The following is a 19516-nucleotide window of genomic DNA, read 5'->3' as shown; positions in this document are numbered from 1 at the left end:
TAGGGGTAGTTTCACAGTCAGGCTTACATAATTAGGTGTCAATGCTTTCATGTAAATGCCGGTTGGCACTCACATGGAACTAACACTGAAACTACCCCTAACCCTAATCCTCCATCTCACGGCAAAACGCCTTCCATGCTGCTGTCTGCCCTCTGAGCTGTGCTGGGTCGCCAGACAATCAGAAGCTAGGGGTGTGACAGGGGCGTTCCTCTATCTAAGCCCTGCCAAACCCCTAACTTCTGGTGGCGTCAAGATACAACAGCACCGCTGTAACAACTGGAGCAGGTTTAGTGTGGTCGGAGAGGAGGAACCACTTGACTTCAGTATTCAGCACTCCTTTCCTTGTTCATCAGAGGTAAACTGCCCATAAGACATTTGTTACAGGCCTGTAGCACAGACCCGGAGAGACTACCTTCTTCCTCTGTCCACAGCCTAGTTGCTTTCTGCAGACTCGGCAAGTTTCTTGATGGCTGTATTGCTTTCTCTTGGAGGAAACCATCCTTAGGTTTATATCTGCGAAACACTGCAGTACACCAGGAGAGACTCCTGCTTCAACCTCTGCCCTGCACCAAGCACCTCTTTCAACTACTTCATGTCTCTTCTTACTTCCTACTCAGCTCTGTTCCTCCGTTCCCACCCCCTCTGAAGAAGACAGTACCATTACAAAGAAAACATTATACCATCATTAAACAGTGATAAACCATACACCCCCTTACACTGCAATACCAGACATAATAGCATGCAGGGTACTGCAGGAATAGGTCTACTGCGCTCCAGTAAGCCTTGCTGTTCCAGCACCAATTATACAATGTAAACTCTATCAAATCATGCTGAAAAAATACTAATGAACTTTTCATGATGAGCTTTACTTTTTATATAAAAAATAGAAAACCCCTTAAACTCTTTCCAGAGGAATAAGTTATACCTCTCATATGCCATATCCAGAGGCGTAACTTGAAGCTCCCGGGCTCCGATGCAAAACTTGTAACAGGGCCCCAACTATAATGCTTTACTCATAGTACTGGGTTCCCTATATGGAGAAGAGAGGCCTTATGGGCCCCCTAAGGCTCCTGGGCCCGGGTGCAACTGCATCCCCTGCATCCTCTATAGTTACGCCCCTGGCCATATCTAATACCGTGTTTCCCCGAAAGTAAGACAGTGTCTTACTTTCTTTTTATCCCCAAAAGCCCCACTATGTCTTACTTTCGGGGTGTGTCTTATATTGGAAAAAAATCCGATCAGACAAAGGCGGCAGACGCGGTGACGTATGGAGGGGGGGCGGCGCGGAAGTGGGCAGGAGGCGGCGCTCATTTGGATCAGACAAAGGCGGCAGACGCGGTGACGTATGGAGGGGGGGCGGCGCGGAAGTGGGCAGGAGGCGGCGCTCATTAAGATCAGAGGGAGGTGGCAGACGCGGCGACGTATGGAGAGGGGGACGGTGCGGACGTGGGCAGGAGGCGGCGCGCAGCTAGATGAGAGGGAGGCGGCAATACCCCCGTGTTGCCCCGAAAGAAAGACATATGTCTTACTTTCGGGGTACGGCTTACATTGGCCGACCCCCCTGAAACCCCCGATACGTTTTACAATCGGGGGTGCCTTACTATCGGGGAAACACGGTACTAGTATCTTCTGCAGAGGAACTTTGGGTTCTCTCTGACAACCGCTACCTTTATAATTACGCTTGGTTTCCTTGACAGATGGCCCACTAGCTATTAAGAAAGGTTGGAAAGAACACACCAGAAAGCAACATGGTTTGGTGGGGGCAAAGGGATGGAAACCTCACTACGGCTGCAATTTACTGCAGGTTATACAGTAGGGTAGGGTCCGTCTTCAGGCTAGCTTAAAAAGAGAAAATAGAAACTACACCTTGTATGAGCAGGTGGAGACTGGTGCTTAGAGGGCCACTACACTGAAAACACATTTTCAATTCCTGTACCCCTCACCTGATTGTCTGTCACACTCCTATATATATTGCAATCACTTCCCTGCAGTGCAGCCTCCTGTCTGATGCTCATCAGACACCATTTTGCCTTTCAAATTTCTTCCATCTTTATTTTCTATGCTGGGCTAGCAATCCTTTGATGCATCAGCACAGCATCACGCGATCAGCTAGAACCAGTACCATCTCTGCCAGCTGGGAGGACAGTGTAACAATCGGTAACCTCTACACGCTACTAAATAAGCTAAAGACCATATGTTTACAGTCAGGGAAGCTGAGCTGTCATCCTCAGGATACAGTAAATCATCAATAGTTGATCAGCTGTTTGTCAGGCTGTCATTGCATATAGAGCTGGAAGCAGACAACTCTTAGTAGTGCAGCAGCCCACATTGGTATTGCAGGCACAGCTTCCATTGAGTTCAGTGGGAACAGTGACTGTATTACCAACCTGGACCGCTGCCAAATCTAGTCAGATTCCGGTTCTGTACACACTGACAGCAGTCCAGCGAACAGCTGATTGTCAAGGTCCTGACCAGCAGACTCCCGCCTATCAACCATGATGATAGATCATCAGTAGTTAAGGAGTGGGTAACACCTTGGGAGGAAAGTTTGGCTTACTTTTGTATTTTAATACATTCTCTGCCCATTATATTTTTTGTCCAGGAAAACCCCTTCAAATAGGATCTGTCATCTCTCCTGGCATGTCTGTTTCAGTAAATACTTGTATAGTACAACATTTCAGCTGCATCTTTTCTTAGAACTCTACATTGAACCGTTCCTCTGTTATTACTCCTGGAAATCTATGAATGAATATCATTATAACTGTCAAAGGGGTGTGGCCTGCACAGTCCGGCACTGTCAGCACTTATTGGACACTGAAACTGTACAAGGATACAACACCCAACTGGAAATACCCAGTTGTCAATTTATTCTTACATTTCCTGGAGGAATAACAGAGGAACAGCACAATGCGAAGTTCTGAGAAATAATACTCCAGAATAGTCACATCACGAGGAATACAATTATTTACTGACACACAGAGGTCCTCTTTGATGAAGTTTTCTAGCTCTCGCTCCCTATCTCTCCACAATCAGACCACGTACAATGTAATATTTTAGTCTGTATCCAATGTCTGCCCCCCGGGAGACGGCGGCAGAGACAGCGGGATGGGCGTATGATGAAACGCTCTCATTTCTGTCCCCATGAGAGCCGATGATTCCATTTGCTGCTCTCACGTTGTATACGCCAGGTCTTCACAGAGCTGGAACTCATCATACCCTGCACCGGCTGCCATGTACAGAACACTTCAGCCTCTGATAACTTTATGGGGGCGCTGAGTTTCCTGACAAGAGTGTGCGCTTCTCGCTTTATCTGTCATATGTTCTATAACATCCAGTCACGGCTGCTCCTCGGGGAAGAGCTAATCAGAGCCCGGCCTGATGGCTCCCTCTACTTTACCCGTCTGCGTCCGCTGACATAATTGCGGGGCAGAGTACGAGAACATTCATCAAGTGCATATTGCCTCCGTTACTTCTGTGTTGTTGCGCCATTCAAAACTGATTCACATCCTTAAGAGTCTGACAACAGCTCCTCAGGTCTCAGAATGAAGATTGAAGGATTTTTAATTCCTGCAGCCATGGCTCAGAATAGATTTGCTAGAAAAGGGGCTTAAAGGGGAACTCCACCATATAAAAGCATTGGTGACAGCTCTGTGAGCCAAGATCCTCTGAATTCCACGATAAATCATACAGGGCCTGAAGGATATCGGCACTGTCTTTGCACTTTCTGAGATTTCACAAGTGCAAAGTTAAGAGAATGGCACAACGTTCCAATCCACGCTGTACTGTATAGCTGAACAAGGAGGTTGTGAATGACTGACATCTTAGCTATACTGCACCCTGAACCCTTTATTTTGGAAATCACTAGTAGCAGAACTCTACCAAAATGCCCTGCTTGTTCAGTGTCTGCACACAGTTTGCACTGGCGATTTGAATTCTGAGAAGTGCCATCTATATACCAAGCTAAGGGCCATTTTACACGGGACGACCTGTCGGGCGCACATACCCAGCCGGTCGTCCCAGCAATGATCGTTCCTGTGGTTTTACATAGCAACGATTATCTCTGAGTGAATAAAGGTGGAGTGGGTCGGGGATCATTGCCGGCCGCCAGCGTCCATTCACGGTAAACAGGCAGTCGTTCACAGATGAATGACTGCCTGTTTACACGAGCTGATATGCATGCATAAAAAGTGAATGACTAAAATAAAAGATGAACAGCAAGAGAACGAATTATCATTCGTCATTTAGTCTGTGCATGCATTTACACCGAACTAGGGGCCATAACGCACCCCTTGCAATATAACTTAGCGATGCTGTTTGTTCAGGTTACCAGACCCCAATACTGCTGACTGCTTCCAGTAACAACCAGTAAAATAATGGATGCAGCTCTGGAGTACAATACAGGATGTAACTCAGGATCAGTGCAGGATAAGTAATGTAATGTATGTACACAGTGACTCCACCAGCAGAATAGTGAGTGCAGCTCTGGAGTATAATGCAGGATGCAATGTAGGATTAGCACAGGATAAGTAATGTAATGCATGTACACAGTGACTCCACCAGCAGAATAGTGAGTACAGCTCTGGAGTGCAATACAGGATGTAACTCAGGATCAGTACAGGATAAGTAATGTATGTACACAGTGACTCCACCAGCAGAATAGTGAGTGCAGCTCTGGAGTGCAATACAGGCTGTAACGCAGGATCAGCACAGGGTAAGTAATGTATGTACACAGTGACTCCACCAGCAGAATAGTGAGTGCAGCTCTGGAGTATAATACAGCATATAAATCAGGATCAGTTCGCGTATTATCATTATTGGGGTCACCCACTAGGCTCCTTCAAGAGTTTTTTTTTTAGATGGATATTTTCAAGACGAGGCCGATTCATTTATGTTATGTCTTTTGTTATACGCGTTTTATAGGTCCTGCGAGACCTTTTTGAGATTTGTATGTTTTGTAACCTATCCTATTGAAAAATGTCAATAAAAACGGATTGAACAATAAATCAGGATCAGTACAGGATAAGTAATGTGTGTTCACAGCAACTCTACCAGCAGCTCTAGAGTATAATACGGAATCAGTACAGGATAAGTAATGTATGTACGCAGCGGCTCCACAAACAGAACAGTGAGTGCAGCTCTGCAGTACAGGATGCATTCACAAAAACTTACCTACTTATCTCCACTCTACCTATATAAACTAGAACATGATTTTCATGGACAAGCCCCATGACCGTTTTCAATCCAGTGTTGGCCCTTGTCTGACAGTATGATTTCCCCGCATAGCTTTGATATCGGACAAGGTCAGACACATATTTCTAACAGTATGCGGGACAGCGCCATGATGTCGGAGGCTGTTCTGCATATGTATGCTACAGTATACAGGATAGCGCTCCGATGGAGTGCTGTCCCGTGTACTGTAGCATACATATGCAGAACAGCCACTGATATCAGAGCTATGCAGCGAAATCTTATGTCAGACGAGGGCCGATGCTGGATTGGAAATTTTTGATTTTCAAAAAATTGCTAATAAAATCACCATTAAAGCTCATTTTTATATGTTTCTGTTGAGTAATTCCAATGAATCCACAACGCACTTTCCTATCCAATATAAATAAGAGCTGGGGAGTGTGCGACTGGCAGGGATATTGGATTAGAACGAGTTAAAGGACTATCTGGGATATTCAGTGGCAAATGTCTAATCTGTAAATTAACCAGTGAACGTGGCAGGGAGGAGAATTGTAACATATTCTCAGTGTACATACACCGAGCATTTAGTGTTAGGCTGTGGTAGTTGCAAGTTGCCTGCCTTTTCCACTTAGGATATAATAGGGGTCACGCTGAGTTGCCAGCCGTGCAGATCTGGCTCTACTCTTCATCTACTGGGCACATGTGCCTACAGATCTGCTGCGTGGCTCTCGCTCCCCTAGCAAATCAGTAATATCCATTAGCAGGATTACTTCTGCAGAGTGCTACTCCTCTTACCGTTCCTTGTTAAATCTAAGGGAATGGAGCACAGCTGGACGCTTCTGTCTCAGGCTCCACAAGTGAAGCGTCTCGTCGGCACATGCAGTGACCAAGGCACCCTGCGGACACAAGGAAAGCACAGGAATAACCAGGCATGAAGACAGAACATCTGGGAGAAGGGCATGGTGTTCAGGTGGGTCCACAAAAAGAGGTAGCACACAACAATCTCTACCTATTGTCTTTTCAGCCCCTTTCTTCATGCCCTACACTGGCATATTGGCACAGACAACGATCACTGTATTATGTGACTAGCCTCATGACCCACCCTGGGCATTTACTGAAAGATTACCCATGTTTGATAGGTGTTGAGCAGAAACCAATTACATAACAGAATACATGCCTTTAGTCAGGGCGTACAGCTGCAGGTGGGCAGATACCTCACTGACATGGGCATCTACCCATCCTTGTACCCCTATGCACTTCTGTCACTCTTAAGCAAATGTATCTTTCGCTTTACTATGGGAATTAGTTGGACATTGTTTAGCCTTGATTGTAGGGAGAACAAGTTATATGCAGGGACTGGAAATCGTGCTGTAGGGCCATGAGCAACAGAATCTATAGGTAAGATGGGAAGTACGAGGTGTTTGCTATATGGGGTTCTATGCATTCATATATTGCATTTGGGACTCAACTTACACTTTTTGTTAAAGGGGTTGTCTGTTTGCTGTACATTTTTTTAAGTATAGCTGCAGATGTGTTAAAGCAACAAAATCAACAGCACTTACTCATCCTCTACCCCAGCGATCCAGCGCTGCATCCCCACGGTCTTCCCAGTCTTGCTGTTCTCTGGTCATCACTGCTCAGATGCTGGGAGCCATGATGCCAGGAGAGAAGCACCAGACGCTGGCAGTCTCCGACTGGCTGCAACGGTCAACTGTTGGCTATTCCCAAGTGGGAGGGCCATGGGGCTTTAGCGCTGGATTGCCGGGGTAGAGGATGAGTAAGTGCTGTTGCTTTTGTTATTTTATCACATCTGCAACTATACTCCGTAAAATCATCCAACAATCGGACATCCCCTTTAATAGAGCTGGAAGCAATGGTTTTAGGCCCCATTCATATCTGCCCCGGGGCTACGGGTGATTTTTGTTGTCCGATTCTGTTCTCAGATTTGGTACATGCCGGCTTACACCGGACTCCAGTGACTACTATGGACTCTGTCCAGCTTCCGGCATTCTGATCAACATTTTGCTAGACAGAATAGTTCTGCGCAATTTTATACAGGATTTTCTGCCAAATCTGCACTAGTGGATCACATGGGATAATATAGATTATCAGCTGATGCCCTGGCAAATTGTAGTGGATAATTTACTTTACAGAAATCCAGATGAAAAAGCCCACCGCCTTCACCCCTAACGACTTTAGGTAAAAACTCACATGGAAATTTGACTTTTTTTATATTGTATCTATCACCAGATTTGGGGTGCAAATTGTATTAGTTTATGATTTTTTCCTATGTGAGCATTCTTGTAAGTGATATTTTGTTTTACTTAGTGTTTCTTTATGTCATTGTGCAGGTACTTGGAGGGTCGGCTTCTGTCTGAATGAGTCTACAGGCTGCTGCTGCAATGGAAGTTCTGACCAATCAGATTAAGGATATTATGTCAGATGGTATGATTGACCAATCAGCTGCTTAAAAAGAAGGCTGAACAAAGGCAGAACCGCTTATGAATAAGGTCAATGAATCAGGAAATATTTTCTAAAGATACATACGGGAACATTCAGGAATAAACTTATCATGTGACTCTATAATCATTATTATAAACACAGAAAAGCTGTATTTTGGTGACAGAGGCTTATTAGAAGGGATGTGTCATCAGAAAATTATTATATAAATCACATTTTTGTTAAACAAACATTTTTAAAAAAACGTATATTTTAATTTTCAATCACAATCTATATATATTTTTTTTTAAATCCTAAAATTCTGCATTTTTCACACTGACCACAAAGCCTGATAGGTTGCCCCATTGTCATATAGACAACAGAATAAAAAAAAAATCTACAATCAGAAAATAAAATCAGAAACGAAAAATGGAATAGGTTTATCTGGTTTTAATTCATTTAAAAAAATGGTGATCTAGTCCCTTTGAATGGTGTTCCTTGCACCCCTAACATTATGGATGATCAGAGGGGCAGATTCTCCCAGTTTGGAGATTTGCTTGATAAATTAAGCCCAGAGCGACGGACATTGGAGCCGTTGGCAGTCTTAAAGGGTGGTCTGGTTACCAGACAACATTGCTGCTATAGCCCCAACTGTCTCAAGGGGGTAATAAGAGGGTATTCCCATCTCTGCTTTTCACAGCCGAGTTGGGGAACCACAGGCTCCACGGAAATAGACACTTAACACAGTGCCGCTTCCATAGCTCTCACTGAAGTGAATGGGAGCTATGGATACAGTGTTGCACAGCACGCTATGTTGTTTCCATTACTCCCTGAGTTCCCGTCAGCCTGACAGGATCTAACTGTGTGGTGTTAGGCTTTGCCCCAGCCCATGGCTCCAACCCTTCCTCTCAGGTCTCATCAATCTGTTCTAGAAAAGGTTTCTTGCAAGCTGCTGATGGTGGCCAATATGTAGATTTCCTATGCAACCCTTGAAAGGCAGCCACAGAGTCTTTGGGAACTACCTTCAAGTGTCCATACGTATTCAGTAGTGTTTGGCCAACAGTTATTCTTGCTGACCTCCACATACAAATTCATTCTTAGGCAAGGGCACATTTTCTGAATTCATAGAGCCCCGTGTGGCGCAGAGTGCTAAGGCAGCAGTAATGCAGTCCTAAGCTCTCACTCGTGACCTGAAGGTTGCGAATTCAACCCCCACGAGTTCATGGTTCAGGTAGCCGGCTCAAGGTTGAGTCAGCCTTTCATCCTTCATAGGCCCATAAAATGAGTACCCAGCTTGGTGGGGGGTAGAGATGAACGAGCATACTCGCTAAGGACAATTACTCGAGCGAGCATTGTCCTTAGCGAGTACCTGCCCGCTCGGAAGAAAAGATTCGGGTGCTGGCGGGGGGCGGGGGAGAGCAGGGGGGAACGGAAGGGAGATCTCTCACCCCTGCTCACTCCCGCAACTCACCGCTCACCCGCGCCGGCACCCGAATCTTTCTTCCGAGCGGGCATTTTTTAAAAAGGGGAGTAAGCCGCTGCCAAACTACTCTAGTAGCGGTTTAATTCTCCTGCCAGAGCAAAAATATCAGGCATTGAAATTCAACATGCCTGATTCTTCTCTCCTCTGACATCACCTGTCAAGGTAGAGTCAGAAGGCCGCTCTATTACACTAAATAAATCGTCCGGTCCCTCCAAAATCAGTGGGATCGTTCCACATTATTCTAATCTATATGGGGAAGGGGCCTTTAAACAACTGCTTGAATCTATGGGGTGTATCTTAGATTACCACTACAACCTATTGGGAGGGTCTTAGATTACTCTTCAAAACGTAGGAGGATGGAGCTATAACCATTGGCCTATGGGGAAAAAGCGCTCGTCAAAAGTCCAAGCAGCATCTGTCACTGACTAATGACCACATTTCCATACCTCCACCAGCCATTGATACTAACTATAGAGGTTATGTATGTATGTGCGCTGGCTATATGGGGTTTGGCATTTACAGAATAAATTATATCCATGTTGTAATCAATAAATGGGTTTAAAAAGTTCTATAAAGCGGTGTGCTTTCTTGACCATGATACATCACACAACGAGCTTGCAGTGTACATATGTGTAGAAGGTACAGGCAGCAGGATTATCTCAGGTAGAACTAGAAGGGTTAATGGGGCACTTACCTCATTGATTAGGAACTGGAGATGCAGGACGGCCGCACCACTGTCATGCTGGCAATGGCAATCAACACCAGGTCGGCCCAGTCTGTAGAGCGATAGTTAAGGAGTTTACCAATAAGCAATTAACCTTGCATTGTCACAAGAGAAGAGGGGGCCATTGGTGGCATAGCAATACAATTTTCCACGTTGTGGGGTGTACTCACAGAAGAGGGGGGCCTTTTTTTCATAACAATACCAATCGCTAAGTGCGGACAGAGGAGAAGTTCCATAGGAAAAAAAAAAAATCACTTACCCACTTCCATTAATTCTAAAACTGCACGGTAAGAAGGACCAGGGCTCCACCAGTTTTTGGCCCTCAAAGTGATGGAGGATGGTGTCAATCTGAACTGTACCCCCTGTCCTCTAAGGGTCTCATAGTAGCAGTTTCCTATATGGTCCTTAGGTCACATACACCAGTTTAAGATAAATTGTGGGCCAAATGTATAAAAAAAAATTGTATTTCCTGACAGTTAGGCCCTTTAAGAGTATAGATTTTTTATTTTAGTTTTTTTTGTCCCCCTCATGGCAGCCTTCACTAGGCTCTGAGCTGCCATTCTGCCCCATTGCTAACCCGCAATTGTGTCCCAGGTTATGGGCAGAATTAAGGGGGGCCGGAGGGACCTCCAGCAGGCTCTTTAGATGCAAGGATAGTTTTGACTACAGCATCTAAATAGTTATCTGCTGCAATTAGAGCTACGTCCAATCACAGCAGCTGCCGGTAGCAGTCAGCTGTCAAAAAGAGCATTGCGGGACTTTATAGGCAACATTGAAAATTGGTATATATTGCAATACTGAAGTACTGTACTGCAGTATATTAGTGCAAATAATCACAAAGATCAAATCCTCTATGGAGACTACAAAAATATATAGAAAAAGCTGTAATAACATTTTTAAAGTCTGAACTATTAAAATATCACACTAAAAAAAAGGGGGAAAATACAGAATGTTAGAATTGTTTGTTTTTTTTTGTTACCACGGCTCCCCCAAAAAATTGAAGAAAAAATAAGCAAAAAGATGTATGCACCTCAATAGTCGTACTAATAAAAACTAGAGAGGCAGGGGATTGGTATGGGAGTATTACACCTCTTGGTAGTTTACATTATTGTAGGGGTATGTCCATATCTGCATCCGAAGCTTCCGGCGCAGACCTAAGGACAGTATACTGCGAGATTTTGTCTGAGAAAATTCCGAATGGCATAAATGAAACCCGATGGACCCGATTACACTTAATAAAGTCCATTGGGTGCCATTCAGCTCATCCAGGGCTTCTGTTATTTTCATTTTTCAGCTTAAGGTAATATCAGGTAATTCTGTATTGTGTTTTATATTAAAGTTCTTCTTTCAGTCTGGTTTTTTTCTTGAAGAAATCAATTTAAGAAAAGAAAAAAAAGAAATAGTTTCCTGCATTTACATCGTCAAACATGCGATAAAAGCTTTACAAGTGATCACACGGGGCCATTAGAAAAGGATTATATAATTACATAGGAGAATGACTGTGACTCATGTGTCTCGATGACAAACATGATTCTCAGTCCTATAGGTATTGCTCCTGGAGATGCGGGTTAACAATCACTGACTGTACCTCCTCTTCAATTACAGGGGTCCTATACTCACTCATGTTTGGGGGTCTCCCAGGGTCATATTCTGCGCCACTGCATTCATGCCTGTATTAGAAAAGGATTGTGATGCATAAACATTAACATAGCAAGTGACCCTCACAAATCTCACCAATCGTGATAAGTATGTAAAGGGGGCCACCCTATTGGGATGCGTGAAAAATGCACAAAACCATGGTCTCACTATAGTTACAAAGCCCCTTTAGTTCAGTGGGGAAGGAAGAGGGTGTTTGTACTGCCTGGACCAGTGTTCTTCACCTGCAGCTTCCCAGCTATTGCAAAATCACAGACCATATGTCTTGACAGACACAGGATGTCAGGGCATGATGGGAGTTGTAGTTTCACAAGTTGGGTAATACTAGGCTAGACCATAATGGAAAGCACTTCGTACGACAGACAATGGCTGTCTCGATATATTTACTGTGGCCAGTCATGAAGGGGGTTAATGCGATGGAGGCTGCTGAAAGCCTTGGTTATATATTTTCGAGGCCAGCTGTATTTGCGTGGAACAGATGAGAACATCCAGGGTTCAGCAGACCTTCTCCTCCCTGCTCGGTAAACATATACTTTAAGCCTCCAATTTCCATATAAATGCAGAATAAACAGCAGTGTTTATTGATGTCTGCACCTCAGACGCTGCGGAGTAAAGCGAAGAGGGCACCCCCAAACAGAGGAAAACGAGCAGCCATTAAACAGATCCTCCTAGTAACCTCACTCATCTGCTGCTGCATTTCACTACAATCAGGGCTCATTCACACAGGCGTATCTTCGGTCCGTATTATGCGCATTTTTTTAACGCAGTATACCCCATTGATATGCATTTGGGATATAACAAGCTGTTTTTACACACTTACGTATCATGGACCGAAATTGCCCATTAAAGTTTATGGGATTGCGTAAAAGTGTCGCAAATACGCAGTTGCATGCATATGCACAGCGTTTTTTATGCCTGTGTAAGGCATAGAGGCATATGAGCATGAAAAAAGAAAAAAAAATTGTCCATGTTGGGTCTGCAAAAACAGACGATTTTTCATCTTTGTAGAATCCTGTTGCTTTAGTAGGTCATCTGCTTTTAGCCATTGTGGTCACAATGGGCAAAATCTACGTATTGAATCTCGACACGGCAACGACAGGGATACTAAAAAGAAGTGAAGTCACACGTAGCCGTTTTGTGTATACAGCTCTTTTGCAGACCTCCACTCCCTCTTCCCAACCTATACAAAGTAGAAGAGGAGGCATAAGGGAAACAAGTGTCACACGACTGCAGGATCAGACTACACAGGGTTTGTTTGTGGTCTGTAACCATGGAGATACCGAGATCTGCACAGACATATATCATCAGGAAAATTTTAATAAAGACTCTTTACAAAGTCACTTAACTTTTTAATTTAGCTGCATTAGAAGCAAAGGAAATAAACTTGGCTGCAAGGGTAGACAAGCCTATATCCAGATATCAGTGATAAAGATGGAGCAGACAGATAAGGATGTGCCTATGCACACGGGCGGATGTGAATTGCGGAATCCGTGATCGGCACCCACGCAGGAGATCCGCTGTTAAGTCACCCATAGAAAGCATGGAGCGTCCTCAGCTCCACACACCTGTGCGGAATTGATTTGCGGATTCCGGAAGCAGAAAATAAATTGCAGCATTCTCCATTTTAGCGTGGATTCCGTGACGACAGGCTCCATTGATCTCTACGGCAGTGTTCGATCCACAATGATATTGAGAATGCAACTTGGACTGTGAACCTATTTGCTATATATATTGTGACCGTGAAGTTGCATGGTTAAACAGTAGAGATGAGCGAACACCAAAATGTTCGGGTGTTCGTTATTCGTAACGAACTTCCCGTGATGCTCGAGGGTTCGTTTCGAACAACGAACCCCATTGAAGTCAATGGGCGACCAGAACATTTTTGTATTTCGCCGATGCTCGCTAAGGTTTTCATGTGTGAAAATCTGGGCAATTCAGGAAAGTGATGGGAATGACACAGTGACGGATAGGGCAGGCGAGGGGCTACGTGTTGGGCTGCATCTCAAGTTCCCAGGTCCCACTATTAAGCCACAATACCGGCAAGAGTGGGGCCCCCCCCCTCCCAACAACTTTTACTTCTGAAAAGCCCTCATTAGCATGGCATACCTTTGCTAAGCACCACACTACCTCCAACAAAGCACAATCACTGCCTGCATGACACTCCACTGCCACTTCTCCTGGGTTACATGCTGCCCAACCGCCCCCCCTCCCCCCCACAGCGCACACCAAAGTGTCCCTGCGCAGCCTTCAGCTGCCCTCATGCCACACCACGCTCATGTCTATTTAGAATTGCGTCTGCCATGACGAGGGACCGCAGGCACACACTGCAGAGGTTGGCACGGCTAGGCAGCGACCCTCTTTAAAAGTGGCGGAGCGATAGCCCACAATGCTGTACAGAAGCAATGAGAAATAGAATCCTGTGCCACCGCCATCAGGAGCTGCACACGTGGGCATAGCAATGGGGAACCTATGTGCCACACACTATTCATTCTGTCAAGGTGTCTGCATGCCCCAGTCAGACCGGGCTTTTTAATTCATAGACACAGGCAGGTACAACTCCCTATTGTGAAGTCCCTGTCGACCCACAGCATGGGTGGCTCCCTGGAACCCACTGGCGGTACACAGAAATATCCCATTGCATTGCCCAACACAGCTGAGGTAGTAATGTCGTGCTTAATGCAGGTGGGCTTCGGCCCACACTGCATGCCCCAGTCTGACTGGGGTTCTTTATAAGTGTACAGATGTAGTAAAAACTCCGTGTGCACCTACAGCATGGGTGGGTGCCAGGAAGCCACCGGCGGTACATAGAAATATCCCATTGCATTGCCCAACACAGCTGAGGTAGTAATGTTGTGCTTAACCCTTTCCAATCCAATTTGTATATGGTTTTCCTAGGGGGCTTACTCTTTTTCTGCTGTTATACAACGGCGCTATATGCTGGCTAAAGCCAGTACTGCATGAGCTGACACGTAGGATAGCCTCCGACAGCAGAGAGGCTGGCAATATACAGTAAGAGAACCCCGACGGACGTCTACCAACAACGGAGCTGTACAGCCTTAAACCCTAATGTCTTCACAGGTCACACAGTGGACTGGAAAGGGTTAATGCAGGTGGGCTTCGGCCCACACTGCATGCCCCAGTCAGACTGGGGTTCTTTACAAGTGGACACATGTAGGTTTAACTCCCTGTGGACCCACTGCCTGGGTGGGTGCCAGGAAGCCACCGGCGGTACATAGAAATATCCCATTGCATTGCCCAACACAGCTGAGGTAGTAATGTCGTGCGTAATGCAGGTGGGCTTCGGCCCACACTGCATGCCCCAGTCAGACGGGTTCTTTAGAAGTGTACAGAAGTATTAAAAACTCAGTGTGCACCTACAGCATGGGTGGCTCCCTGGAACCCACCGGCGGTACACAAAAATATCCCATTGCATTGCCCAACACAGCTGAGGTAGTAATGTCGTGCGTAATGCAGGTGGGCTTCGGCCCACACTGCATGCCCCAGTCAGACTGGGGTTCTTTAGAAGTGGACACATGTAGGTTTAACTCCCTGTGGACCCACTGCCTGGGTGGGTGCCAGGAAGCCACCGGCGGTACATAGAAATATCCCATTGCATTGCCCAACACAGCTGAGGTAGTAATGTCGTGCGTAATGCAGGTGGGCTTCGGCCCACACTGCATGCCCCAGTCAGACGGGTTCTTTAGAAGTGTACAGAAGTATTAAAAACTCAGTGTGCACCTACAGCATGGGTGGCTCCCTGGAACCCACCGGCGGTACACAAAAATATCCCATTGCATTGCCCAACACAGCTGAGGTAACGTCAGCTGTAATGCAGGTGGGCTAAAAATTAATTTGATTACACTGTAGGCGAGGGCCCACAAAAATTGCTGTATCAACAGTACTAATGTACATCCCAAAAATTGGCCATGGCCAGCCAAGAGGGCAGGTGAAACCCATTAATCGCTTTGGTTAATGTGGCTTAAGTGGTAACTAGGCCTGGAGGCAGCCCAGTGTAACGAAAAATTGGTTCAAGTTAAAGTTCCAATGCTTTTAAGCGCATTGAAACTTATAAAAATTGTTCAGAAAAATTATTTGAGTGAGCCTTGTGGCCCTAAGAAAAATTGCCCGTTCAGCGTGATTACGTGAGGTTTCAGGAGGAGGAGCAGGAGGAGGAGGAGGAGGAATATTAGACACAGATTGATGAAGCAGAAATGTCCCCGTTTTGGATGGTGAGAGAGAACGTAGCTTCCATCCGCGGGTGCAGCCTACGTATTGCTTACGTATCGCTGCTGTCCGCTGGTGGAGAACAGAAGTCTGGGGAAATCCAGCCTTTGTTCATCTTGATGAGTGTTAGCCTGTCGGCACTGTCGGTTGACAAGCGGCTACGCTTATCTGTGATGATTCCCCCAGCCGCACTAAACACCCTCTCCGACAACACGCTAGCCGCAGGACAAGCAAGCACCTCAAGGGCATACAGGGCTAGTTCAGGCCACGTGTCCAGCTTCGACACCCAGTAGTTGTAGGGGGCAGAGGCGTCACCAAGGATGGTCGTGCGATCCGCTACGTACTCCCTCACCATCCTTTTGCAGTGCTCCCGCCGACTCAGCCGTGACTGGGGAGCGGTGACACAGTCTTGGTGGGGAGCCATAAAGCTGGCCAGGCCCTTAAAGACTGTTGCACTGCCTGGGATGTACATGCTGCTCGATCTACGCACATCCCCTGCAACATGGCCCTCGGAACTGCGCCTTCTGCCACTAGCGCTGTCGGCTGGGAATTTTACCATCAGCTTGTCCGCAAGGGTCCTGTGGTATAGCAACACTCTCGAACCCCTTTCCTCTTCGGGAATCAGAGTGGGCAGGTTCTCCTTATACCGTGGATCGAGCAGTGTGTACACCCAGTAATCCGTCGTGGCCAGAATGCGTGCAACGCGAGGGTCACGAGAAAGGCATCCTAACATGAAGTCAGCCATGTGTGCCAGGGTACCTGTACGCAACACATGGCTGTCTTCACTAGGAAGATCACTATCAGGATCCTCCTCCTCCTCCTCCTCCTCCTCCTCAGGCCATACACGCTGAAAGGATGACAGGCAATCAGCCGGTGTACCGTCAGCAGCGGGCCAAGCTGTCTCTTCCCCCTCCTCCTCATCCTCCTCATGCTCCTCCTCCTCCTCCTGTACGCGCTGAGAAATAGACAGGAGGGTGCCCTGACTATCCAGCGGCATACTGTCTTCCCCCGCCCCCGTTTCCGAGCGCAAAGCAGCTGCCTTTATGGTTTGCAGGGAATTTCTCAAGATGCATAGCAGAGGAATGGTGACGCTAATGATTGTAGCATCGCCGCTCACCACCTGGGTAGACTCCTCAAAATTACCAAGGACATGGCAGATGTCTGCCAACCAGGCCCACTCTTCTGAAAGGAATTGAGGAGGCTGACTCCCACTGCGCCGCCCATGTTGGAGTTGGTATTCGACTATAGCTCTACGCTGTTCATAGAGCCTGGCCAACATGTGGAGCGTAGAGTTCCACCGTGTGGGCACGTCGCACAGCAGTCGGTGCACTGGCAGCTTAAAGTGATGTTGCAGGGTGCGCAGGGTGGCAGCGTCCGTGTGGGACTTGCGGAAATGTGCGCAGAGCCGGCGCGCCTTTACGAGCAGGTCTGACAAGCGTGGGTAGCTTTTCAGAAAGCGCTGAACCACCAAATTAAAGACGTGGGCCAGGCATGGCACGTGCGTGAGGCTGCCGAGCTGCAGAGCCGCCACCAGGTTACGGCCGTTGTCACACACGACCATGCCCGGTTGGAGGCTCAGCGGCGCAAGCCAGCGGTCGGTCTGCTGTGTCAGACCCTGCAGCAGTTCGTGGGCCGTGTGCCTCTTATCGCCTAAGCTGAGTAGTTTCAGCACGGCCTGCTGACGCTTGCCCACCGCTGTGCTGCCACACCGCGCGACACCGACTGCTGGCGACATGCTGCTGCTAACACATCTTGATTGTGAGACAGAGGAGGAGGAGGAGGAGGAGGAGGGTGCTTTAGTGGAGGAAGCATACACCTCCGCAGATACCAGCACCGAGCTGGGGCCCGCAATTCTGGGGGTGGGTAGGACGTGAGCGGTCCCAGGCTCTGACTCTGTCCCAGCCTCCACTAAATTCACCCAATGTGCCGTCAGGGAGATGTAGTGGCCCTGCCCGCCTGTGCTTGTCCACGTGTCCGTAGTTAAGTGGACCGTGGCAGTAACCGCGTTGGTGAGGGCGCGCACAATGTTGCGGGAGACGTGGTCGTGCAGGGCTGGGACGGCACATCGGGAAAAGTAGTGGCGACTGGGAACTGAGTAGCGCGGGGCCGCCGCCTCCATGATACTTTTGAAGGACTCCGTTTCCACAACCCTATACGGCAGCATCTCAAGGCTGATGAATTTTGCGATGCGGACGGTTAACGTTTGAGCGTGCGGGTGCGTGGCGGCGTACTTGCGCTTGCGCTCGAACACTTGCGCAAGCGACGGCTGAACGGTGCGCTGAACTACACTGCTGGATGGGGCCGAGGACAGCGGAGATGAGGGTGTGGGTGCAGGCCATGAGGCGGTAGTGCCTGTGTCCTGAGAGGGGGGTTGCATCTCAGTGGCAGGTTGGGGCACAGGGGGAGAGGCAGGGGTGCAAACCGGAGGCGGTGAACGGCCTTTGTCCCACCTTGCGGGGTGCTTGGCCATCATATGTCTGCGCATGGTGGTGGTGGTGAGGCTGTTGGTGTTGGCTCCCCGGCTGAGCTTTGCGCGACAAAGGTTGCACACCACTGTTCGTCGGTCGTCAGGCGTCTCTGTGAAAAACTGCCAGACCTTAGAGCACCTCGGCCTCCGCAGGGTGGCATGGCGCGAGGGGGCGCTTTGGGAAACACTTGGTGGATTATTCGGTCTGGCCCTGCCTCTACCCCTGGCCACTGCACTGCCTCTTGCAACCTGCCCTGCTGATGCCCTTGACTCCCCCTCTGAAGACCTGTCCTCCTGAGTAAGCGTTGCACACCAGGTGGGGTCAGTCACCTCATCGTCCTGCTGCTCTTCCTCCGAATCCTCTGTGCGCTGCTCCCTGGGACTTACTGCCCTTACTACTACCTCACTGCAAGACAACTGTGTCTGATCGTCATCGTCCTCCTCACCCACAGAAAGTTGTTGAGACAGTTGGCGGAAGTCCCCAGCCTCTTCCCCCGGACCCCGGGAACTTTCGAATGGTTGGGCATCAGTGACGATAAACTCCTCTGGTGGGAGAGGAACCGCTGCTGCCCAATCTAAGCAAGGGCCCGAGAACAGTTCCTGGGAGTGCTCCCGCTCCTGAGCAGGTGTCATTGTAGTGGAGTGAGGAGGCTGGGAGGAAGGAGGAGCAGCAGACAGAGGATTCGGATTGGCAGCAGTGGACGGCGCAGAACTGCGGGTAGACGATACGTTGCTCAAAGCACTTTCTGCCATCCAGGACAGGACCTGCTCACACTGCTCATTTTCTAATAACCGTCTCCCGCGTGGACCCATTAATTGGGCGATGAATGTGGGGACGCCAGAAACGTGCCTCTCTCCTAATCGCGCAGCAGTCGGCTGCAACACACCTGGATCAGGAGCTTGGCCTGTGCCCACACCCTGACTTGGCCCTCCGCGTCCTCGGCCGCGTCCACGTCCTCTAGGCCTACCCCTACCCCTCAGCATGCTGTATTACCAGTGATTTGATTTCACAGGCAGGAAATAAATTGGCGCAAGACTGCAGGCCAAATATAATTTTTGCCCTTTTTGGAAAACGAAAGGCCCCACTGCCTCTAGTGAATGAATTATCTAAGTTTAATAACTGTGCTGTGTCCCTGCTTATGTGTCACAGAACGTGAGGGTAGCAGAGTTATTATAACTCTGGCAGAGCAGGTATTTTTTTTCCCAATTAAGAAAAGCAAATGGCGAAGCCAGCAGTAAAGCGTAGCTGGGTGCGTATGATTTAGCACTGTTCTTCACGCAGCTCACACGTCTCCACCGCCCGTAAGGACGGACAGAGGCTGGACAAATAGATTTG

General features: G+C 47.8%; 1 protein-coding gene across 3 annotated transcripts in view; it reads right to left on the bottom strand.

The window, feature by feature from the left end:
- STXBP5L (syntaxin binding protein 5L) overlaps window positions 1-19516 on the bottom strand; it is a 208141-nt gene that overhangs the window by 118249 nt on the left and 70376 nt on the right. For all 3 annotated transcript variants that reach the window (XM_066599260.1, XM_066599261.1, XM_066599262.1), the window contains 2 exons: window positions 9804-9885; window positions 5983-6083 (listed from right to left, as the gene is read on the bottom strand). In XM_066599260.1, the coding sequence (XP_066455357.1) occupies window positions 5983-6083; window positions 9804-9885 (183 nt within the window). The remainder of the gene's footprint in view (window positions 1-5982; window positions 6084-9803; window positions 9886-19516) is intronic.

The sequence above is a fragment of the Eleutherodactylus coqui genome, chromosome 4 (assembly GCF_035609145.1).
Source record: "Eleutherodactylus coqui strain aEleCoq1 chromosome 4, aEleCoq1.hap1, whole genome shotgun sequence".
Taxonomy (NCBI): Eukaryota; Metazoa; Chordata; class Amphibia; order Anura; family Eleutherodactylidae; genus Eleutherodactylus; species Eleutherodactylus coqui.
This window is presented reverse-complemented; position numbering and strand designations above follow the sequence as displayed.